Source organism: Pelecanus crispus, chromosome 18 (assembly GCF_030463565.1).
Source record: "Pelecanus crispus isolate bPelCri1 chromosome 18, bPelCri1.pri, whole genome shotgun sequence".
NCBI classification, from domain to species: domain Eukaryota; kingdom Metazoa; phylum Chordata; class Aves; order Pelecaniformes; family Pelecanidae; genus Pelecanus; species Pelecanus crispus.
The window spans coordinates 1,793,490-1,812,086 of NC_134660.1; the positions used below are offsets into that span (position 1 = coordinate 1,793,490).

Below are 18,597 nucleotides of genomic sequence, written 5' to 3' on the forward strand. Positions count from 1 at the left end.
TCAGAATGAGATGGAGGAGTTCCTTGCCCCAAAGGAAGTCAATACGGGGATGGATGTTCTGCCAGATGCGGGTTTTTCTGAGACCGCGGGGGAAGTCTCACTAGCCTCTTTAGATGGTCTAGCGGCCTAGAAAGAAAAGCAAGATTCAAGGAGGAGGAGGAGGAGGAGAAAGGGGAGGAAAGTCAAACAGTTTCTTAAAAAAAAGGCAAAAGAAAGGAAAAAAGAAAAAAAAAAAGGAAAGGAAAGGAAAAAAAAAAAAACAAAAAAAACCACCAAGAACCAAACAGGAGTTTGTTCAGAAGCAGCATTGAGTTAGGCCTGAGGTCAAGCAGCTGGAAAAGGTCCACCACAAACAGAGCACGAGATGAGCCGGTCCCACGCGTTACTGGATGGGAAGGGGATGTCCCCGAGAGGAGGGGGAGAGAGACAGGAGAGAGAGACAGACGGACATGTGGACAGACAGGCACACACAGAGGCGGGTGGGCAGAGGGGAGAGGGCAGAAAGGCGGGGAGGGGGGACAAGAAGGGCAGCGTTAGACCGGGCGCGCACGCCGCGCGGCACAGCGCCCAGCTCAGCCGGTGCCGGGGCTGCCGCGGAGGCGCCGTTCAGCCGAGCAGGGCAGAGCCTCGGCAGCCCCACACGCCAACCCCGGCTCCTCCGAGAGGTGACGGTGCCCACCCCGGCCCCCTGCGCCCACCGCGCTGGTGGGACCACCGCCAGCGGTGACGCGGCCCAACCCTACTCGTACAAAAGCTGGTCCAAAGGCAGCCGGGGCGCCGGGGAGGAGGGATGCTCACAAACCCTCCCGGAACGCGGAGAGGGCTCGTCCAGCCCCGCCTCGCCCCCGCCGCAGAGGGGTGGGCTGCTGGGCAGGGTGACGGCCAAATCCTGCCCAGGGAGAGCAGCGAGGACAAAAGAGCCGTGGAAAACGTCCGCGCCGGCCACCGCAGCGAGGGCACCGGTGGGTGCCAGGGGCCGGGTGACCCATGCTGCCACGGCACGCCCTGAGGTGGGGGCAAGGGGGACTACGGTGACGCTGGACAGCGGGGGGCCGTGCTGGTGTGTGGCCTCCGGGGAAGGGGACTTGGTGGCCTCCCTGGGGTGCCTGGGGCCAGGAGATGCTTCCCAGCCCCTCGGGGCTCCCGGCACAGCCCTTTCGGCTGGCGTTTCTCTGCTCCCCAGCCCGCAGGGCAGCCCTGGAGCGGGGGGCAGAGGGAAACCCCCCCGGCTCTCCCTGATGCTGCAGGGATGTGAAAACCCACGTGCACCCGCGTATGCGGGGAGCCTGGCAGGGAGACCCCGACCTCGAGGACCGCCCCTGCCCGGGGACGTGCCGCCACCAACCCGGGACCATCTTGGCTGTGGTCACGCCAAACAGCACCTGCGTGGCTCCGACCCGGCACCGGAGCCGCTGGGGGGGGACAGGGAGGCTGAGCCCTCTTGCTGGAGCACGGGGAGCGAGGTGCCCATTTTGCTCATGCGACATTTGCCCAGATTGCATGAAATCACCCCCCAACCCAGCTACAGCTCCAGGGAACTGGGAAAAACCTCCGCTTTGTCCGACAGGGTTTATGGATGCAACAGAATGAGCAAAATCGGGTTTATTGGGTGGTTTGCTAACGCCAGGCCCAGGGAAGGGGATCGAGACACAGAGCGGGGAGGACAGGATGGGGTGAGCCCGCCCGAGGTGCTGCTGCCCACCGCGGGGGCAGGAGGTTGGAGGGGAGGGCTGGGGGGAGAGGAGAGGCGAGGGCGGGCGGAGGGCAGCGAACTGGCTGGGGTTACCTTGCCGGTGGCCTGAGCCAGCTGCAGAGCCACCGCCAGCACTGGGGTGTCAGCAAGAACAGAGGGGAGTGAGCCCCGCAGCCCGCCGCAGGAGCGGTCCCCGGGGGCGGGAGAGGGGTGGGTGCTGGGCTGGCAGGGGATGCACCATCCCATCCCAAAGCGCTCCTCTTCCAGCTGCTGTGCCCGCCCCGCCATGCTGCCAGGTACCCTGGTACCGTCACCCTGCCCACGACACCCCCCCACCCGGGACGAGCTGCTTCTGCCAACACGGCGTCGCGGTGCATGGAGGGTCCTGGGCTCCCCAAAACCTCCCGGGACGGGTTGGGCAGCCCCAGCCCCGGGTAAGTGAAGCCCCTTGGAGCCGCTGTGCCAAGCACAGGGCTCTGCAACGCTCATTACCGTGGCCAAAATGTTCTGCAAGGAGGTCGCAGGGTCCCTCAGGGTGAGGGGACCAAAGCTGGGGCTCAGTCCTGTCCATCAGGGCAGTGGTGGCACACAGGGCTGGGGGACAAGTGACTCCGGCTTCAGCCTCACAGCACGCTTGTAACGAGTTTGCCACTCTCAGCACAAAGTCGTGTCCCCATCCCCAGCAGCCAGCTATGGACACCACCATGCCAGGCCAGGACGGGGGGCGAGAGCCCCTCCTGCACCCGACAGCCGGGTCCCTGCGTCCCCAGCACCACCAGGCTCAGCCAAGAAGAAGGGAGATGCCGAGAGAGACCCGTCCCCCAAAGCAGCACCCGCAGGGTCTCCCCTGCCCACCACCCACACCCTCGCCCCGTACAAGACAGCGAGGGAGATGCCGGGGCCGTGGGCAGCCTGCGGCTCGCCCTGCTGCCGGGAGAGCCGGCCGGGTCAGCGCTAGAGATAGTCTACCTGCTGCTGGCCCTGGATCCGCATGTACTCCATCCGCTGCTTTATGTGCTTGCCTTTGTCGGGGCTGCCCTGCTGGCTGGGCTTCAGCCGGGATGCTGGGTTCACCACCTTCATGGCCGGGATGGAAACGCCACCGCTCTGTCGGGACAGAGAATTTGGGGAGGGAGATTAAAACCGGCAGGCGAAAGCCCACACCAGTACCGCTGGCAGCTGGGCACTGCCAGCGCTGGGCTTCGGATGCCTGGAGCTGTGCCGAGCCCCTGCGGCACCACCGTGCCGTCCCTGCCCGGACAGCCCACGGTGGCAAACCCAGGCAAGGGCGAAGTCACCGGCTCCGCATGCCACCGGAGCCCTCACCGGGCAGCGCTCTGGCGAGCTCAGAAACCAGCCAGGACTTACCAACAGCCACCGCTGCAACGCAAAGAGGGAGTTAGGGGCAGACACGGCAAACACCGGGAGACCCAGGGCAGGAGGAGAGCATTCCTGCTGGGGCAGGAGCGCACGGCCAAGAGAAAGGAAAAGAGGCGACGGCAGGCAAAAGCAGATTCCAGGTGGAAACGGCGGCAGTGGGAATACAGAAGTTTTTATTAACTAGCTGTGCACAGATGGCGATACAAAGACTTGCAAGAGCAGCAGCGAGGGAAGCGGTGCCTGTACGCATGTGCCCTGGCACTGCATGTCCCTAAAGCGGTGCCCGCACGGGAGCCTGGGCGATGCCACACGCCGCAGGCTCCCCACGCGTCCCCCCGCTGCCCTGGGCACCCCAGACCCTCTCCCTGCCATCCCTGCTGCCTCCTGCCTGCCCCGTGCCGCGCCTGGACCAGCTGCCGCAGGCAGCAAAACTGGCAGTGCCGATGCTGTCCCAGAGATGTGTGGTTGCTGCCCAGATCACACCTCTGATGGGAGAGGGCCCACAGGTTATCGTGGCGGGACCAGGTTAATAAATCAGTGCAGGCGCGGCTCTCCGCGCTGCCTGTCCTGCCTGCCCTGCTCTGTGACCCTCAGTGGTCCCGTGGATGGGACACGGGGACCCCCGTACCCCACAGCACAAGGAAATCCAGCTCCTGCCTGCACCGCGCCTTCCCCAGTGCCCCAGCATCCTGGGCACAAGCAGGCACCAGATCTCGGCGTTCACAACCAACTCGCAGCATCCTTGGAAAGGCGGTGCGAGACCTGCCCTCTCCCGCTCTGCTTTCGAGACCGACTAAGCCGGCCCCGGCTGCGCAGCCTCTCCTGCCGAACCCTGAGCTGAGCTTTGCTTTCTGCGTACCCACGCACGTGCCAGCCACAGCCATAAATCCATCCCGCAGCTCCGCTTCTAGTTTGCCGGGCTCCGGCGGTGCAGCGGGAGCTGACAACAGGAGGAATTGCAGCTACACCCACTCGATGGCCCATTCACCCAGCGAGAGCACCGCAACGGGGCCGCGGCGGCGCTGAGAACTGGGGCTGAGATAATTGCCGCAAATGAAAAAGGAGATTTATTCCCCAGTGCTGACTGTTAATAAAGGAGCAGGCTGATGTCGGAGCGGCTGAGGGTGTTTTCCCCCTCTTTTCTCAGCTATTCAGCCAGCCGCGGATTCCAGCAGAAACCAATTTGGATGGCTTCAGGGAGCCCGTGCTGTGATTTAATTAGGAGAAACAGCTGCCACGCTCAAACTGCAGTTCATTAGAAAAGCGCTTATGCAAAATGGCAAAACGAGGGACGCTGCTTTGTCACCCAGTGCACCCAGCCCTCGCTGGCCCCGTGGGATGCTCATCGGCAGCCCCGTGCTCACCACCAGCAGCGTTCTCAGCCCCAAAACCTGCCGGGGCAGACGATACCAGATAGCCGGGGTCTAATGCGGTGTACGCACAGCAAGAGACGGGCACACGGTGGCACCGGCAGCACTGCCTGGCACCACCTGCCTTCACGCTGCTGACTGCTGCCTGCGGTCTCGCTCCTGCTTGCCTGCACTTCCCAAAGCTGTTCAAGTGACAGGGAGAAAAGGAGATTTGTTTTCCACCTTGGCTCTGCCTGGAGGTAGAGTCACAGAGAGGGAGCAGGTAGAGGTGGAGGAAGAGAGACATCAGAGTGAGTCCGGGGCAGAGCACAGCAAGAGGGATAACAGAAAATAAACCTGCGGCGTGCCGAGAGGGAGCTGCGGCTTGGGTAGCAGAGGTGGCTTGGTCTTGCTTGGAGAGGGACTCTCGGGAGCATCGTCTTCAGCCTGACTGAGGTCCAGGGCAGTCGTACCGTCACAGCTACTGCGTTTGAGATCCCCCAGACCTTCCTTGGTCTCCTCGCCGGCATCCTTGGATCCTGTTTGTCCTAGCAGTTCTTTAGGGAATACAAATTCAACCAAGGGGTGGCTGCTGATCTCGCTGATGGTTATTTCCAGCTCACGGATAGTTTCTTCCAGGCTATCCAGTCTCTGGTACGTGCCTTCACAAATCTTGCTGCACGGAGTCATGGAGCAGCGAGGGGACGACTGCTCTTTGCAGACCCCCTTCGCCGCCTTCCCCCCTGCCCCGGTGTCCTCCGTGCCACCTTCTCCCCCGGCAGCCGGAGCCGCGCCGCCCCGGCCCGGCGACGCTGTGCAATGGCTGGGCCTTGAGAAATCGGTGACCTGCTCCCGGGGATGCTCAGCCCGGGACTGTCCGCTTCCCCGCGGGGCTGGATCCCTGCCCGAGAAAGCTCCTGGATTTGGCACTGGGCAGGCCGGGGCTGGCAAGCCATCCTCCCTCTGCGTTGGTTTGCACGCCCCAGCAGAGTCTCCAGGAGGGAGCGGTGCCTCCCGCACACTCTGCCTGGCTCCTCCTTGGGGGTCCCCATCACCGGGAAGCCGGGGGACGGTGCCGGGCCCTCGGCTGCCTGCACCGGTGGAAGGGAGCGCTGCCTCTCCAGCTCTGGGACCTGCGGCTTCTCCCCGGGGACGAGGAGGCTGTGCAGCCAAGGGACCTTGGTGAGAAGTCTTGCTGCTGCCTTCTTGCCTGCCGGCAGCGTTCAGAGCAGCGTCCCCTCCTTCTCCCGCCGTGGGACAGCTCGTTTTATGCTTCGAGAGAGACGGGACCTTGCTGGCTGCTGGAGGGAACCTCCAAGGCTCTGCTGCTGCATGGCCACGGCCCCGGGCTGGGCTGCTCGGGGGCTGCGGGGCTGAGACTGGGGGGTACCCAGGTGCGGATGGAGACTTTTCAGAGATGCCAGGAGACACACGGCATTTCCTTCCCCCCTCGGGTGCAAGCTCCCCTCCTGCTCCTCCGCTGCCGGCCGGGTCCCCGTGCTCCGAGCAGCCCTTTTCCACCCACACCTCCGGTTCGGCTTCGGGGGACGGCGGTTCAGACACCCACTCGGTGAGCACAATCTGTGGGAGGGAGAAAGCCCTGCTCCCCGGGGCTGCCAGGGCCAACGGCTCCTAGGTAGAGAATTCAGACAGATTAAGAGCCGGGGCACAGTGGTGGGAGGAAGCGGGGAGCTGCCGGGGAGCACTACGTCTCCGCACGCGCTACCTGGGTCCCCCATTGCTGGTGCCTGCAGGCATGGCAGTGCCGCAGGGAGGTGGGCAGCCAGGGAGGGAGATGCTCGGCTCCTCCTGCCCAGCCCTGACGTCCCGTCGGTACCCGCTGGCACGGACAGGGACTGGCTTTCTACTGTGCTTAAGGCAACCTGGGTCTGTGAGATTTGGGCAATAACTTGCCTGGAGTTTTTAGCAAAAACGAGTCGGTGTTGCTGCACCTCTCGGACACCTTTGGAAACCCGACTGCCACAGTCTGGCTCAGATTTCTCCCATGCTGGTATAAACTGGCACGACACTGGTGCAAGAGCAGAGCCCAGCCCTCGCGGGCGGCTCGGCCCCGCAGGACACCGCTGCTCCCAGCGGAGCTGAAGGCAGGGAACAAGCCAGCACCAAGGAGCTGCCAAGGGGCACCAGACCTTTAAAACCCTGAGCAGCAAGAAGCCAGTGCCTTCCTCCCACCACCTCTCCGCTCCTGTCCCAAGGGAGATGCAAGTTCCTGTCCCAAGGGAGATGCAACGAGCCGTGCAATGCCCGGGGGAGCAGAGCCGGCCGGGCCCCCCGCGGAGGCGAGCTGGAGGGATGCTCTGGCAGAAGAGGTGCCCCCCTGCAGCCGCTGGGCCTCTGCCCCGCGCCCCAGCCCTGCCCTGGCCGGGGGGCTGCCGCCTCCGCAGGGGCTCCACACGCTGCCAGCACCGGCACCGCAGCCTCATGGCAGAGCTGGGCAATCCGGCGGTTACGCCACGCTGCCAGGCGGCACAGGATGCGTAGCAGGGACACGTTGCACTGGTGTGGCGTGTCTTGCTCGTGTCCCAGCCCTGGGGGTCCGAGCAGCACCCGGGGCAGAGAGGGAAGGAGATGCGAGTGCTGGGATGGCTACGGAGCTCTGGGGCTGGAGCTGGACCCATCCGAGCTCTGGGGAGAGGGGTCCTTGCCCGCAGGGACAGGAGGTGCTGCTCTGGGACAGGAGATGCTGCTCTGGGGCAGCCGTGTTCGCTTCAGCCCTGGTGCTGGGTGTCCCAGGGGAGGGGAGGGACCCAGCGGGACCCCTGCAACGCAGCCAGCCCCCAGCAGCTGAGCTGCCCTGGGTGAGGCAGTGCTCCCCTCACTAGCTGCTTTCCGGCCAGGGGCTCAGTGGCACCCCCTGCCCTGCTCTCTGCCCCTTTGCTCCCTCACCCCAGGCATCCCCTGCTCCGTCTCATCCCCTCTCCAGGCGCCCTCCTTCCCTCCTGCTCTCTCCACCCCGGAGCCCAGGGCAGGAGGGCCAGCAGGGAGCCGGGCTGCGCTTGCCCCGGCAGCCCAGCAGCCAGGAGGGGTGATGGGGCCAAGCCCAAGCAGGTCCCAGCAGCCACCGGCCTCCGGCCCAGCCCTTCCCCTTCTGCTTGCACCATGCACGTGGAGCGGGGTCTCCCTGCCCGGGGCACGACATGCATCGCCCGCCACGGCCCCCTTCCAGCGACACCCTCCCCGGGCACCCAGCGTGGCGTGAGAGTGGCGAGCCCTCCCCGCGCCCTGCCCGGTGCGGTGCTGGCGTGGCCCTTTCCTTCCTCCCATCGGCGTGGCTGCAGGATCTGGCCCTCACGGGAGGCTGCAGCAGCCCCATGCTGCTGTCGCATGTGTTAGTGCTTGGTCCTGTGCCATGTCAGTGCCGTACACGCAGTGGTGGTGAGCGAGGGAGTGGAGAGAAGCCATTAGTTTGTTAAATCAGAGAAAGAAGCAGAAGTGAGTTAAAAAGAGGCGGGAGAGGAGGTGGTTAAAGTGCAGCCCGGCAGCAGGAGAAGGGATCGTCGCTCGGAGTGAGCTGTTACCTTCCATCCTTCGGCTGCAACGGAGGCTCCGTTGGGCCACAACTCTGCGTGCCCAGGGGAGACGGCAGCCGCGAGCACCTCGTAACGGAGCTTGGGAAGAAAAGGGGAGGCAGAGCTTCTCTGAAACACCTGGGGAGTCAAACACGGGGGGTTGGAGGAGGGAGGCTTGGGGGGTAACGACGACGCAGCCCATGCCTGCGGGGATGCTTGCCAAGGTCAGCCAGGAGCGGGGCTCAGCAGCTGTTGGCCGCGAGCGAGACAGCGGCTGTTCTCATCAGCTGCGGAGGCATCCCCGTCCCTCTGCTGCCTGCAGCATCGCCAGTCCCCTTGCCTCCTGGGGGAAAACCAGGGGGAAAAACCATCCACGACCCACTTGGGCACCTTGACCGCAGCAAATCGGGGGGGGGACACGGGGCACAGCCAGCTTGGTGGGGTTCAGAGCCTCAGGACGGTGTCTCGGGAGGGATCTCTGCAGGGTGCCCTCTGCACAAAACCCAGCGAGCCTCCAGCTGAAGCTGCGTAGCATTAAAATACAAATGAGTTTGGCTTAAAGCCCAAGACCGGGTGGAAGTGCTGAAGAGAGACGGTGAACCAGGCACGCAGCACCTGGACCCGGTGAGGGGTCCGGCAGGGTGCAACTGCTCCGTGCTGCCCATCCCCGCGGCACCGTGCTCCTGCTGGGAGACAGGCGAGGAGGGGGAAGCCCGCTGCTGTGCCGATGCTTGGGATGTCGTTCCCTGGACCCGATCCCAAGGTGTTCCCCGTAGGTGCCGGGAGCCGGGCGCAGCCACACGTGAGCGGACAGGGCAGGGTGGGCATCGCCTCCTGTGCGGGTAAGCTGGGGCATCCTGCAGCCCCCTCCCAGGCTCACCTCCAGCTCCGCAATGATGCGATCCTCGTCGTCGTCGTCTTTGATGGCAGAGGCGATGATGGGAGGGGGTGGACGCCGGCCTGACCACCTCCGACACCGTCCGTCTCAGCTTCACCTGGGGCTTCTGGGTCTCTAGCTCCTCTGACTCGGCCTTCTGCAAGGGGGGAGCAGGGCGGTGAGGGGTGGGGGGCACTGGGAGCCGGGGCTGGTCTTGCCGATGGCGACCCACTCAGTCCAGCCCAGCAGTCATCCCATGGCCCCGCTCCCTACCTTCATAAAACCGGGCTCCTTCTTGCTGGTGACGATGACTTCGCCACTGCGGGTTGTGGTCAGCCCGTGGGACGAGGGGAAGCTCCGGCGCGGAGGAGGAGGTGGCGGCGATTTGGAGGGTTTCTCGGTCCGGTACCGCGGCACTGTCAGTTCGTCTGGGCACAAACGATGCTGTGAGGGCACGAGACCTTTCCCTGCCCCTCTAATACAACACCCGAGGCTCTCCCGCTGCCTCCCCGGGCATAAACCTCCTGTCAGGGCAGCACTGCTCAGCCCAGGCAAACCCACCGGCGACGGCATGGCCAGGGCACGCGCAGGATCGGGCACTCCCAGCCCCGGGATCCGGAGGTGGACCCCTGCCCTCCCCACGCCGTACCTGAGCCCCTGCGGCCATTGGGGTCCCCCTTGCCCCCCGACTTCGGTGCGTGCTGCGGCTTGGAGGGCTTGTGCTCGGGTGTGGAGGCGGCGCTGCCGCTGCCCGTGCCTTGCTTGTGCTTGGCAGCGAACTCCAGGTCGGGGATGGCCTTCATCAGCTCGGCTTGCGTCTCTTCCAGGAGGCGGTTGATGTCCTTGGCACTGTACTGGGTCAGCGCTGCCCGCTTCTCCTCCCAGTCGCGCTCGGCAGCCTGCGGATGGCAGGCAGAGCCCGCTGCAGCCCCCATCCACGCAGCAGCTTCTCCTGCCCTTGCAGGCAGGAGGGCACCCGCGGTCCTGCTGCTCCCCCCAACCTGCTGCCAAGCCTGGGAGGAGTCGGGGGGCTGGCGCTGCCCGCTCCCCCAAGCTGCACACCCCGCAATGTGCAATTGGGGGTGCTCCCAAGGCTGCCGGCATCACCTGGGGCTCCCCACCCTCCAGACATCGGCTACGAACCCAGCAAGGAGGAGGATGGACCCAACTCCCCTCCCCAGTTTCAGCCGGCAGACACAGGGATAGACCCCCTAGAACAGCCCCCCCGCCCCCAGCTGAGGAACCCATCCCAGGCTCTCACCTCCACGGATACGGCTTTGTCCGCACTCTTCTTGCTGGGGGTCTCTGGGCCCGTCTGGGTCTTGGCAGGTACCATCTCCGGAGCTCGGGAAGGGTTATTGCTCTTGGAGGGGTGGGTCTGGGTTTGGGGGGGGCTGTGCCCAAAGCTGGGCATGCCCAGGGTCTCGGTGACAGCCGTCAGGTGGTGGAGGCTCACTGGGGGGCTGGTGGGCATCTCCAGATCCAGCCCTTTGTTGAACTCTGTGTCAGGGGCCACCTTCTTGGGGGACTGGCTGAGGTTGCCAGGGGAGCTCCACACACCCTCGTCCACTTGCCTGCCAGGGACAGAGCGAAAAGTGCTGCGTGGCTGCACGGCACCGGGGGTTACTGCATCCTCTCCAAGCCACGCCACAAAAAACTTGCTCTCCTGCAACCGTGCATTATATGGCTGAGGGTTTAGGTTCTCTGATGTCTAGGAAGGGGTTGGAGTTGATGCTACAGCCTCTCTTGGGGGAGCACACGAACGAGCTCCCCTACCTGGCTGTCCATTTTCATGAACCTTGTAGGAAATTGGATCTATCCAAATCCTGCCCCTCTGTCAGATCTGGCTGAAATTACCCTTTGGATTCAGGAGTTATTGGGGCCGGGGAATGACATGCTAGGCAGATTCAGACACTGCGTGATCATACAAGATCATTTCCATAGAAAACCAGGCTAGCAATGAGCCCGAGGCGAGCCCGGAGCCGGAGCTGTAAGCCATCCTGCAAGGTCTCGTAATGGGAAGAGGCAGGTGGGCTCAGCCACGGTGCACAGCCCAGCCTGCCGCTACTGTTAGAACTGGAAGATGATTTTTCTCCAGCAGAACGTTTTTCTGCTCCTCAGGAAAGAGATTTCTGATCATGTCAAGGGTCACCTTTCTATCTGGATGTACGACCATGCTTTTTCAAGGTGATAAGGAAAAGTCAGTTTAGAAAAAACGGTTCCCACGTACACACTGGAGGGGACCGAGGGCATTTTTTAGCTCCTTAGCAGAAAAATGAGCCTTTTTTTCAACAGCCCTTGGGATTTGCATCCATAACGCAGAGAGGACACCGGCACACACGTGGGGGCACAGGGACAACTGAAGGGACCGGCTGTGTCCTCCAAGGTGCTCAAGGGGCCGGGGTCAGGGCTTGGTGCTCACCTACGGATCTGGGCGAGGGTGTCCGTCACCGTCTTGCAGCGCTTGAGCAGACCATCAAGGCGGTTTGGCTCTTCCTTGAGGAACTTGACGGCTTCCACCTCCACCCGCAGCACCACCCGCATCTTGCTCTGCAGGCTGGGGAACTGGGCTGGGGTGGGAGAGCAGGGGGGTCACCAGGGCCCCGCTGTGCCAGGGAGCCCCTCCCGGTGCCCAGAACCACCATGGCCATCATACCCATGGCAAGGGCACCCTGCCAGACAGGGCGGGATGAATCCTGGGGAATTTGGGCTGGTGTCTCTCCTGCTCCCCATGCCCATCATCCCTCCTCCATCCACCGGCAGGCACCAGTCTTAGCCCCTGATGGTGCCCGCTCCACAGCCATGGGCACCAAACGCTGCCCTGGAGCTGGGGGCTTGGCAGCCAGGACCCTGGGGACTCGGTGGCAGGGGATGACATGGAGCAGGTTGCTCCCGGCTCCCTGCCCCGTGCTCTGCTCATCCTTGCTGCTCAGCATCAGCCCGACTTTACGTAAAGGCTGCAGGAAAGCGGAGATGCTCCTACCTCTTCCCTGTGCCCCCCAGCCCTCCCCCCGGTCCCCCTTCTTGCAATCTCAGCGACTGCTGCCAAATCATCGTTTACTGTCTGCCTTGGCTGTGGCAGGGAGGAGCTCTGCCACTTTGAATCGAGGTGCAAGGCGTCTGTTTGTGAAAGGCAGGACGGGGACAGCCTGGGGACAGGAGGCTGCAGGAGCAGCAAAATGAAGGGCAGCGTGCAAGTGCAAGGTCCGGCAGGACAGGGGCAGGCAGCAGCTTTGAGCAACCGTGAGCTGGCGGGGGGACTCGGGCAGAGTCCGCAGGACTGACTGGGACAGCTAGCAGAGCAACCAGGGCCAGGCAGCAGGAGCGTGGGGTGCAGCCCTCACCCCTGCAGCAGCCCAAAGCCTGCAGGACACGCACAAAGCCGATGGGCACCGGGGGAACCTGCCCTGGGGATGCAGGCGAACACACCGGCAGCTGCAAACACGCAAACCCAGAGGCAACGGGCAACCTGGAGCATCCCGCGCGCCAGGATGGAGCAGGGAGATGCAGGCAGGCTCCATTTGCCACCCAGCCCCGGACACGGCCGCCTCCTCACCCTTGAGGTCTGTCAGTGTCTCCCCCAGCTGCTTGAGCACCACCGCCTTCTCCTCCAGCTCCTGCACAGGGATGAGCCGGTGGTTGTGGGCCAAATCCTTCTGGATCTTCTCCACCGACTTCTCCAGGTCACTGTGAGCACAGATGCAGGGCAGGGGTATCACTGGAGAGCCCCAGGGGCGGCCAGCCCGGCAGGTCCCCATGCAGCAGAGGGGAGAGGACAGCTGGGCTGGGGACCCCTCCCCATGCCGGACACGCGGTCAAGGACATGACCTGGTGCCGTGCAGAGCTGCTGATCTACACCCATGAAGGGTCCGGCCCACGGAGGTCAGCATGCAAAGACCCCCTCCCCATGCCGACGCCGGCTCACTTGAGCTGCTGGGTGATCAGCTCCTCCTCGTTGAGGTAGCGGAGCCGCTCCTCTTCCACCAAGCTGCGCTGGCGCTGCAGGGGGTCCTCGTGCTTGCGCATGGTGTCCGTCACCCGCACGCTGATCTCCGTCTCCGTCCGCCGCAGCATCGTCTTCACCGTCTCCTGGTTCTGCAGCTGCGGGGATGAGGAGGGGGGGGATTCAGGCTGGGCAAGACCCCCCCACGTTGGGGACTGGTGTGGGTGCAGGGCTGGCCACTTGTAGGGACAGCTCTGAGCCCGGCGTGGAGAGGGATCCCCTCGCTCTCCCACTCCCATGCAAAGTCACCAGGAAAGGGGGATTTTCCTGCTCCGGGGCTGGTGCCACCCCAGTGTCCTGGTTTTGGCTGGGATAGAGTTAATTTTCTTCCCTGGCACAGTGCTGTGGTTTGGATTTAGCATGAGAATAATGCTGATAACATGCTAATGTTTGAGTTGTTGCTGGGTAGTGCTTATGCCAGTCAAGGACTTTGCAGCTTCCCATGCTCTGCCAGGGGCACAAGAAACTGGGAGGGGGCACAGCCGGAATAGTTGATCCAAACTGCCCAAAGGGCCATTCCATACCATACGGCGTCATGGGCAGTATAGAAACTGGGGGGGTTGGCCGGAGGGGCAGCGATCGCTGCTGGGAACTGGCTGGGCATCGGTCGGCGGGTGGTGAGCAATTGCATTGTGCATCACTTGCTTTGGATATTATTATTGCTATTATTATTTTGTTATTATTACTACTACTATTTTAATTTATTTTATTTCCATTATTAAACTGTTCTTATCCCAATCCAGAAGTTTTCTCACTCTTACTCCTCCGATTCTCTCCCTGATCCCACCGGGGCAGGGGCAGCAAGCGAGCGGCTGCGTGGTGCTGAGCTGCTGGCTGGGGCTGAACCACGACACCCAGTAAGAGCTGGGCCGGGTTGGGGTCCCCCCCTGGTACCCACCTGCAGTTTCTTGAGCTGCTGCAGCTGGTTGCGGAGGTCGCTGGCGTTCTGCTGCAGGTCGTGGAGGTGCAGCTGCATGTGCAAGCGGGTGATGGCAGTGGGCTGCCCCGCCGGTGTGCTGGTGGCGGAGGGAGGCGGGGGCGCGGGCACCGGTGTCCCCATGCCGCTGCGGCTGGTCGCTGCAGGGAGGGCAAGCAGAGGCTGCTGAGGGAAGATACCCCACCCCGGGGGAAGCTGCGGACTCCGCTTCGCTGCTTTCCTGGGAAAAAACCTCTCTTTTCCCACCCCGTGCTTCGGTCCAGCAGTTCTGGGTGGGCTACCCAGCACTCCCACGCTGGCTGCAGGGAGAGGCCACCCCGGAGACGGGACAGGGGGGTCCCCACTGGTTGCCAGCGTGTGGTGGGGGCTGCAGAGCCCCCGCTCCTGCGCCCACCCTGGGACCCCCGGCAGACGGAGCGGGTGCTGGAGGGTGAGGGGCTGGCTCTCCAGTCACTTACATGCCGACGGGGGGGTCCCGCCGTTGGTGGCTTCTGTCTTCTCGCTGCAATAAAAGAGAGGAGGGGAGCGAGCGTGGACCAGGCACCTCCATCCTCGCCAGCTCAGGGGGCCGCAGGGGCATGGCGGGGGCTGGCATCCCCCGGGAGCGGGGCAGGAGCCCCCAGCCTCGGCAGCAAACAGCCCAGGCATCCCCCTCCCTGCAGCAGACCCCGGGGTCCCGCGCCTGCGCTCCCACTCCTTACCTGGGGGTCTCGGCCTCGGAGCCGCGGAGCAGCGCGCTCTGCACCAGTCCCGTCAGGCTGGCGATCTGCTTCTCCATCGCCTCCATCCGCTCCCTGCCATGGGGGAAGGGAGAGGGTGAGGAGCTGGCTCTGGCACCACGGGCACCCTCCGGCTTGTCCTGGCCTCGCCTGCACCCACCCGCTGGGTCCCTGCACGTCCCAGGAGGGACATCGGGGAGGTGGCAGCGCTGCTGTCCCCAGTACATCCACCCGCTTCATTCCCTCTCTCTTCTCGCCTCCAGCTACCCCTAACCGCTCCCCTCAGCCCCGCACAACTCGGTGCTTCATTACCCACCCTGGCGCCTCTGCTGCGGTGGTGACGGGGCAAAGCCTTCCTCCGCTCTTCCTCCACCTTCCCAGCTGCACCCACGGACGACCACCCGAGCAGCAAAGCTCACGTCCGCGGCAGGGGCGTTTCCTTTCTCACCTTGTTTCTGTGTCCTTGGCTGGTCCAGGGGAGCCGAACCCCGACAGCGGGCGATCGCCAGGGCCGGGAAACAGCTCGGGCGGGCCGGAGGAGCTGGGGTTGCGTGGCTTGTTGACGGGGCTCTCCATGAAGACGGAGGAGCAGGAGTCCTTGCGGAAGGACTGACGGACGGGCGAGGAGCGGCTGGGGGGTCCCGAGTAGGGGCTGTGCGGGCTCTGCCCTGGCTGCACGTCCACCAGCCGGCCATCGGCCATCTTCTGCGGGGACGAGGGGGGCATGCGGAAACCTAAGCCAGGTCCGTACGTGTCGCTGTAAATGGGCGCATTGGGCTTGTACAGGCTGTCCTCCAGCTCCGTCTGCAAGGCGGCCGCTGAGTAGGTGCTGAGGGAGCGAACGGAGCCCCGCTTGTACAGCCCCCCCGAGTAGCCGAAAGGGTCTCCCATGCCAGCCAGGGACTGGGTGGAGGTGATGCTGAGCCGGCCCTCGTGCACCATGCCGTAGGGATCGGCATACAGCCCCTCGTTCTTCACCAGCACCACGTTCTTCCCGGCCAGGTCCTCATCCGGCTTCACGTCCCGGCGCTCCAGGATGGCGCTGGGGCTGGGCGAGACGCCCTGGGCAGGCGGCAGGTTGGAGAGACGCTCGCTGTGATGGACGGGGCTGCCGGCGTAGGAGGGCGGGCGGCCCCCGCTGTAGGACATGCGGGAGCGGGATGGGGAGGAGGACTGGAGCACTGGCGGAGGGGAGCCGGAGGCGAGGTGGGAAGCTGGGGACATGTTGTTCAGCCGGCGGGTGGGAGACGACTCCCTGGAGGTGTACACCATCTCCCTCTGCGGAAAGGGGCGGCGGGGGTCAGCACCGCGTCCCTGCGGGCCGGCCCCCTGCCCGTGCCCTGCCTGGCTGGGACCCTGCCTCGCCGCACCCCTCCAAGGACCAAGATCCCGTCCAGGAGCGGGATGATTTATTCTGATGAATCCCCTAATTATCATGTTTATTACCCTGCTGTCAGGCCCCAAACATCCATTCTCTTAAAGTAACACTTAACACTGGAACCGGGCAAGACGAATCGCGGTCGTTGCTCCTTCCTCAAACACACGCAATTACCAGCCCCCGTCGCCATCGCTTTCTCCCTTTAGTGGTCCCAGCCCGCTGGGTGCCCCGAAACCGCGGGCTCTCCCCGTCGCACCCCGGCCCCTCTTACCCTCAGGTCGCCATTGGTGATGTGCGAGGCTGGGAACGAGGCGTAGAGCGGCTCTTTCCGGTAGATTTTAATGATGCTTCTGTCCTGGATATCGCTGAAAGGAGAGGCAGAGCCGTGAGCATCCCGGACAGGCAGCCGCCGAGCCCCCAGCGAGTCCCAGCCACAGGACTGCACCCACAGCCACCCTTCTGCTTTCATCCCGCTAATTCCCTTGCTTGTGATGCCCTTAAAGAAAGGCAAATCAATCTGCGGCGGATTTCTGAGCCCCCCACCCTCACCGGACATCCTCCAGCTCGTAGAAGACGTTGCGCGACTCGTCCTTGATGAGGATGGCAGTGTTGGGAGACTTCAGCATCCCCATGGTGAGCTTCTGGGGGAACATGTGGACAATGAGGGCGTGCAGGGTGTCCATGCTGCTGATCTCGTGGGTGATGTGGACGCGCCTCGTCTCGTCCCCAAACTGCAGGAAAAGGACCCCTGGAAGCAGAGGGAGCAGAAAGCGGTGAGGTGTGCCTGCACCCCTTCTGCACGCAACGCCGAAGAGGTGCCGAGGCCAGCGATGCGGGTTTGCCCACCTGCTTGCAGGTCTCTGCGCACGCCCGACTGAAGGCTCGGGCACCTCGGTGCCACCCAACCTCACCCTGGAGCAGCGAGGCTTAAGGCAGCTCATCCCCCTCAGCCCCCCGACACAGCGTGTGATGCCCCCCCCGCTCCTCCTGGGGTTATTTGGGCAGCTACAAACCCATCCCACACGCGGCACACGCCGGCATCTGCCGGCAGAGGCGGGCAGAGATGGTTGGTGGTGGCCGGGCAGGTACGCGCTGCCCGTCCCGGGGGATGCCGAGCCCCCAGGGTACCTGGCGATCGCAGCTTCGTCTGGCTGGTGGACCGGGACAAGGGCAAGCTCTGCCGGAACCGGTTCATCCTGTTGAACCCCAGGGGCAGCTCCGCTTCCGACATGGTTTCCAGGGATTCAGCCGAGGCGAAGGAGAGTTTGGCTTGATCGGCCAAGCCGGGCTGGGAGCCCTGGGAGTGCCGGGAGCTCCTCGTCTGGAAGGGAAGAGGGGAGAGGTCAGAGGAGAGCTGCGCTGGGTTCCCCAGCCCCGGTCTGCTCCCCTGGACACAGCAGCGTGCTGCTCCCACATTTCCTCCGGAGCCCGGCGCCGGGATGGAGAGGCTTAGGTGAGGCTGAGCCGCATCCAGGGATGCTCAGTCCTGGATCCCCGGCTGAGTCAGCACGCCGACGTGGTCCGGATGCGGTGCCAGCTCGAGGCCTCCTCCATCTCCTGCTCTAAGCATGTACAACCATTTACCGTCCCCTTGTCTCCCGCAATCGTCGCTCACGTTTTCTGCTTCAGGCTGGCAGCGCTCTGCATTTCAAAGCCTCCCGGTGCCGTTCCAGGCGCCTTTGAGTTCCCCCACCGGCAACCCACTCGAAATAAAACCAGCGCTAGCTAGCTGGTGACAGAGCCAGGGCTCGCATGCAAGCACTGGAATAACCTTAGCAATTACAGGAGGTTACACATCCATTACGCCAATGAACCAGCTCCCGGGAAACATAAATGCCTGGCTTATTCTGGAAGCAAAGCAGCGGCAAGGTTTATGGCTGCCTGAGCTGGGGGAAAGTAATGGGTTTGGGTTCATAGCGGTAAAAATTTAATATGCCGGGAGTCCAATTTCACACGGCCAAGCGTATATCCACTGCATAAAAGTTTAGGCTTACGGACATGGGCTTTCTGCACAAACATCTCCAAACACGCAGCCGGGTCCCCGTGCCACAGGTACCCGCCCGGCAGCGGAGCGAACGCCGCCTGTCAATACCCTAAAATACAAGGCTTGATTTTCCAGACACATGTTTAACGTTGGCAAATCGAACGGAGAGAACAAACAGCTCCTGGGGTGTGGAAAAGGCGGCATGGAAGGGACAACAGCTCTATTTTAAGACCAAAAAGAAAAATCAATATGAAATGATAACAGCCATCATCATCATTTAAATTAGACATTAATTGGAAGATTTAATTAATCCTGCGGGGCGGAGTTTTCTAGGACTTGAAATGTTCTCGCTGTAGCTAATTGCTGGAAAATTGACTGCTTAGTTTTGTTGTTGTTGTTTTAGCACAAAGCATGCTGGCAGCGCAGATGCTTAAAGTCTTACATCAAGAAACGCAAGCGGGGCTGGACTGAGCCTGGGCCAGCGCATCCCCCAGCACCATCCCCGGGGGGCTTCGCGGCGGGCAAGGAAGCTGCAGTGAGCTCTCCTCTCCCCCGTGTTCACGGCGTGCGGGTTTTTGGGGTGTAGCAGCTGGGTTTTGGGGCTCCCCGCCCTTGTACAGCCCCGGGAAACCTTGAGGGCTCTGGTCTCCCATCTTTGCCTTGCTCCGGGTCGGCGGTGCCGTCCCCCAGCTCCCGACCCAGGATGGATCCTTGGCCGCAGGGACAGGGCAGGCAGCACCCGGCCAG

General features: G+C 63.4%; 1 protein-coding gene across 1 annotated transcript in view; it reads right to left on the reverse strand.

Moving 5' to 3' along the window:
- SRCIN1 (SRC kinase signaling inhibitor 1) overlaps nt 1–18,597 on the reverse strand; it is a 53,053-nt gene continuing 34,456 nt past the window's right edge. Inside the window, 19 exon segments of the mRNA XM_075722837.1 lie at nt 1–126; nt 2,663–2,800; nt 4,780–6,054; nt 7,962–8,090; nt 8,833–8,898; nt 8,900–8,986; nt 9,103–9,257; nt 9,479–9,728; nt 10,091–10,403; nt 11,252–11,399; nt 12,386–12,516; nt 12,755–12,930; nt 13,731–13,909; nt 14,228–14,271; nt 14,471–14,563; nt 14,937–15,766; nt 16,138–16,231; nt 16,416–16,614; nt 16,995–17,187. Of these exon segments, the coding sequence (XP_075578952.1) occupies nt 1–126; nt 2,663–2,800; nt 4,780–6,054; nt 7,962–8,090; nt 8,833–8,898; nt 8,900–8,986; nt 9,103–9,257; nt 9,479–9,728; nt 10,091–10,403; nt 11,252–11,399; nt 12,386–12,516; nt 12,755–12,930; nt 13,731–13,909; nt 14,228–14,271; nt 14,471–14,563; nt 14,937–15,766; nt 16,138–16,231; nt 16,416–16,614; nt 16,995–17,187 (4,626 nt within the window).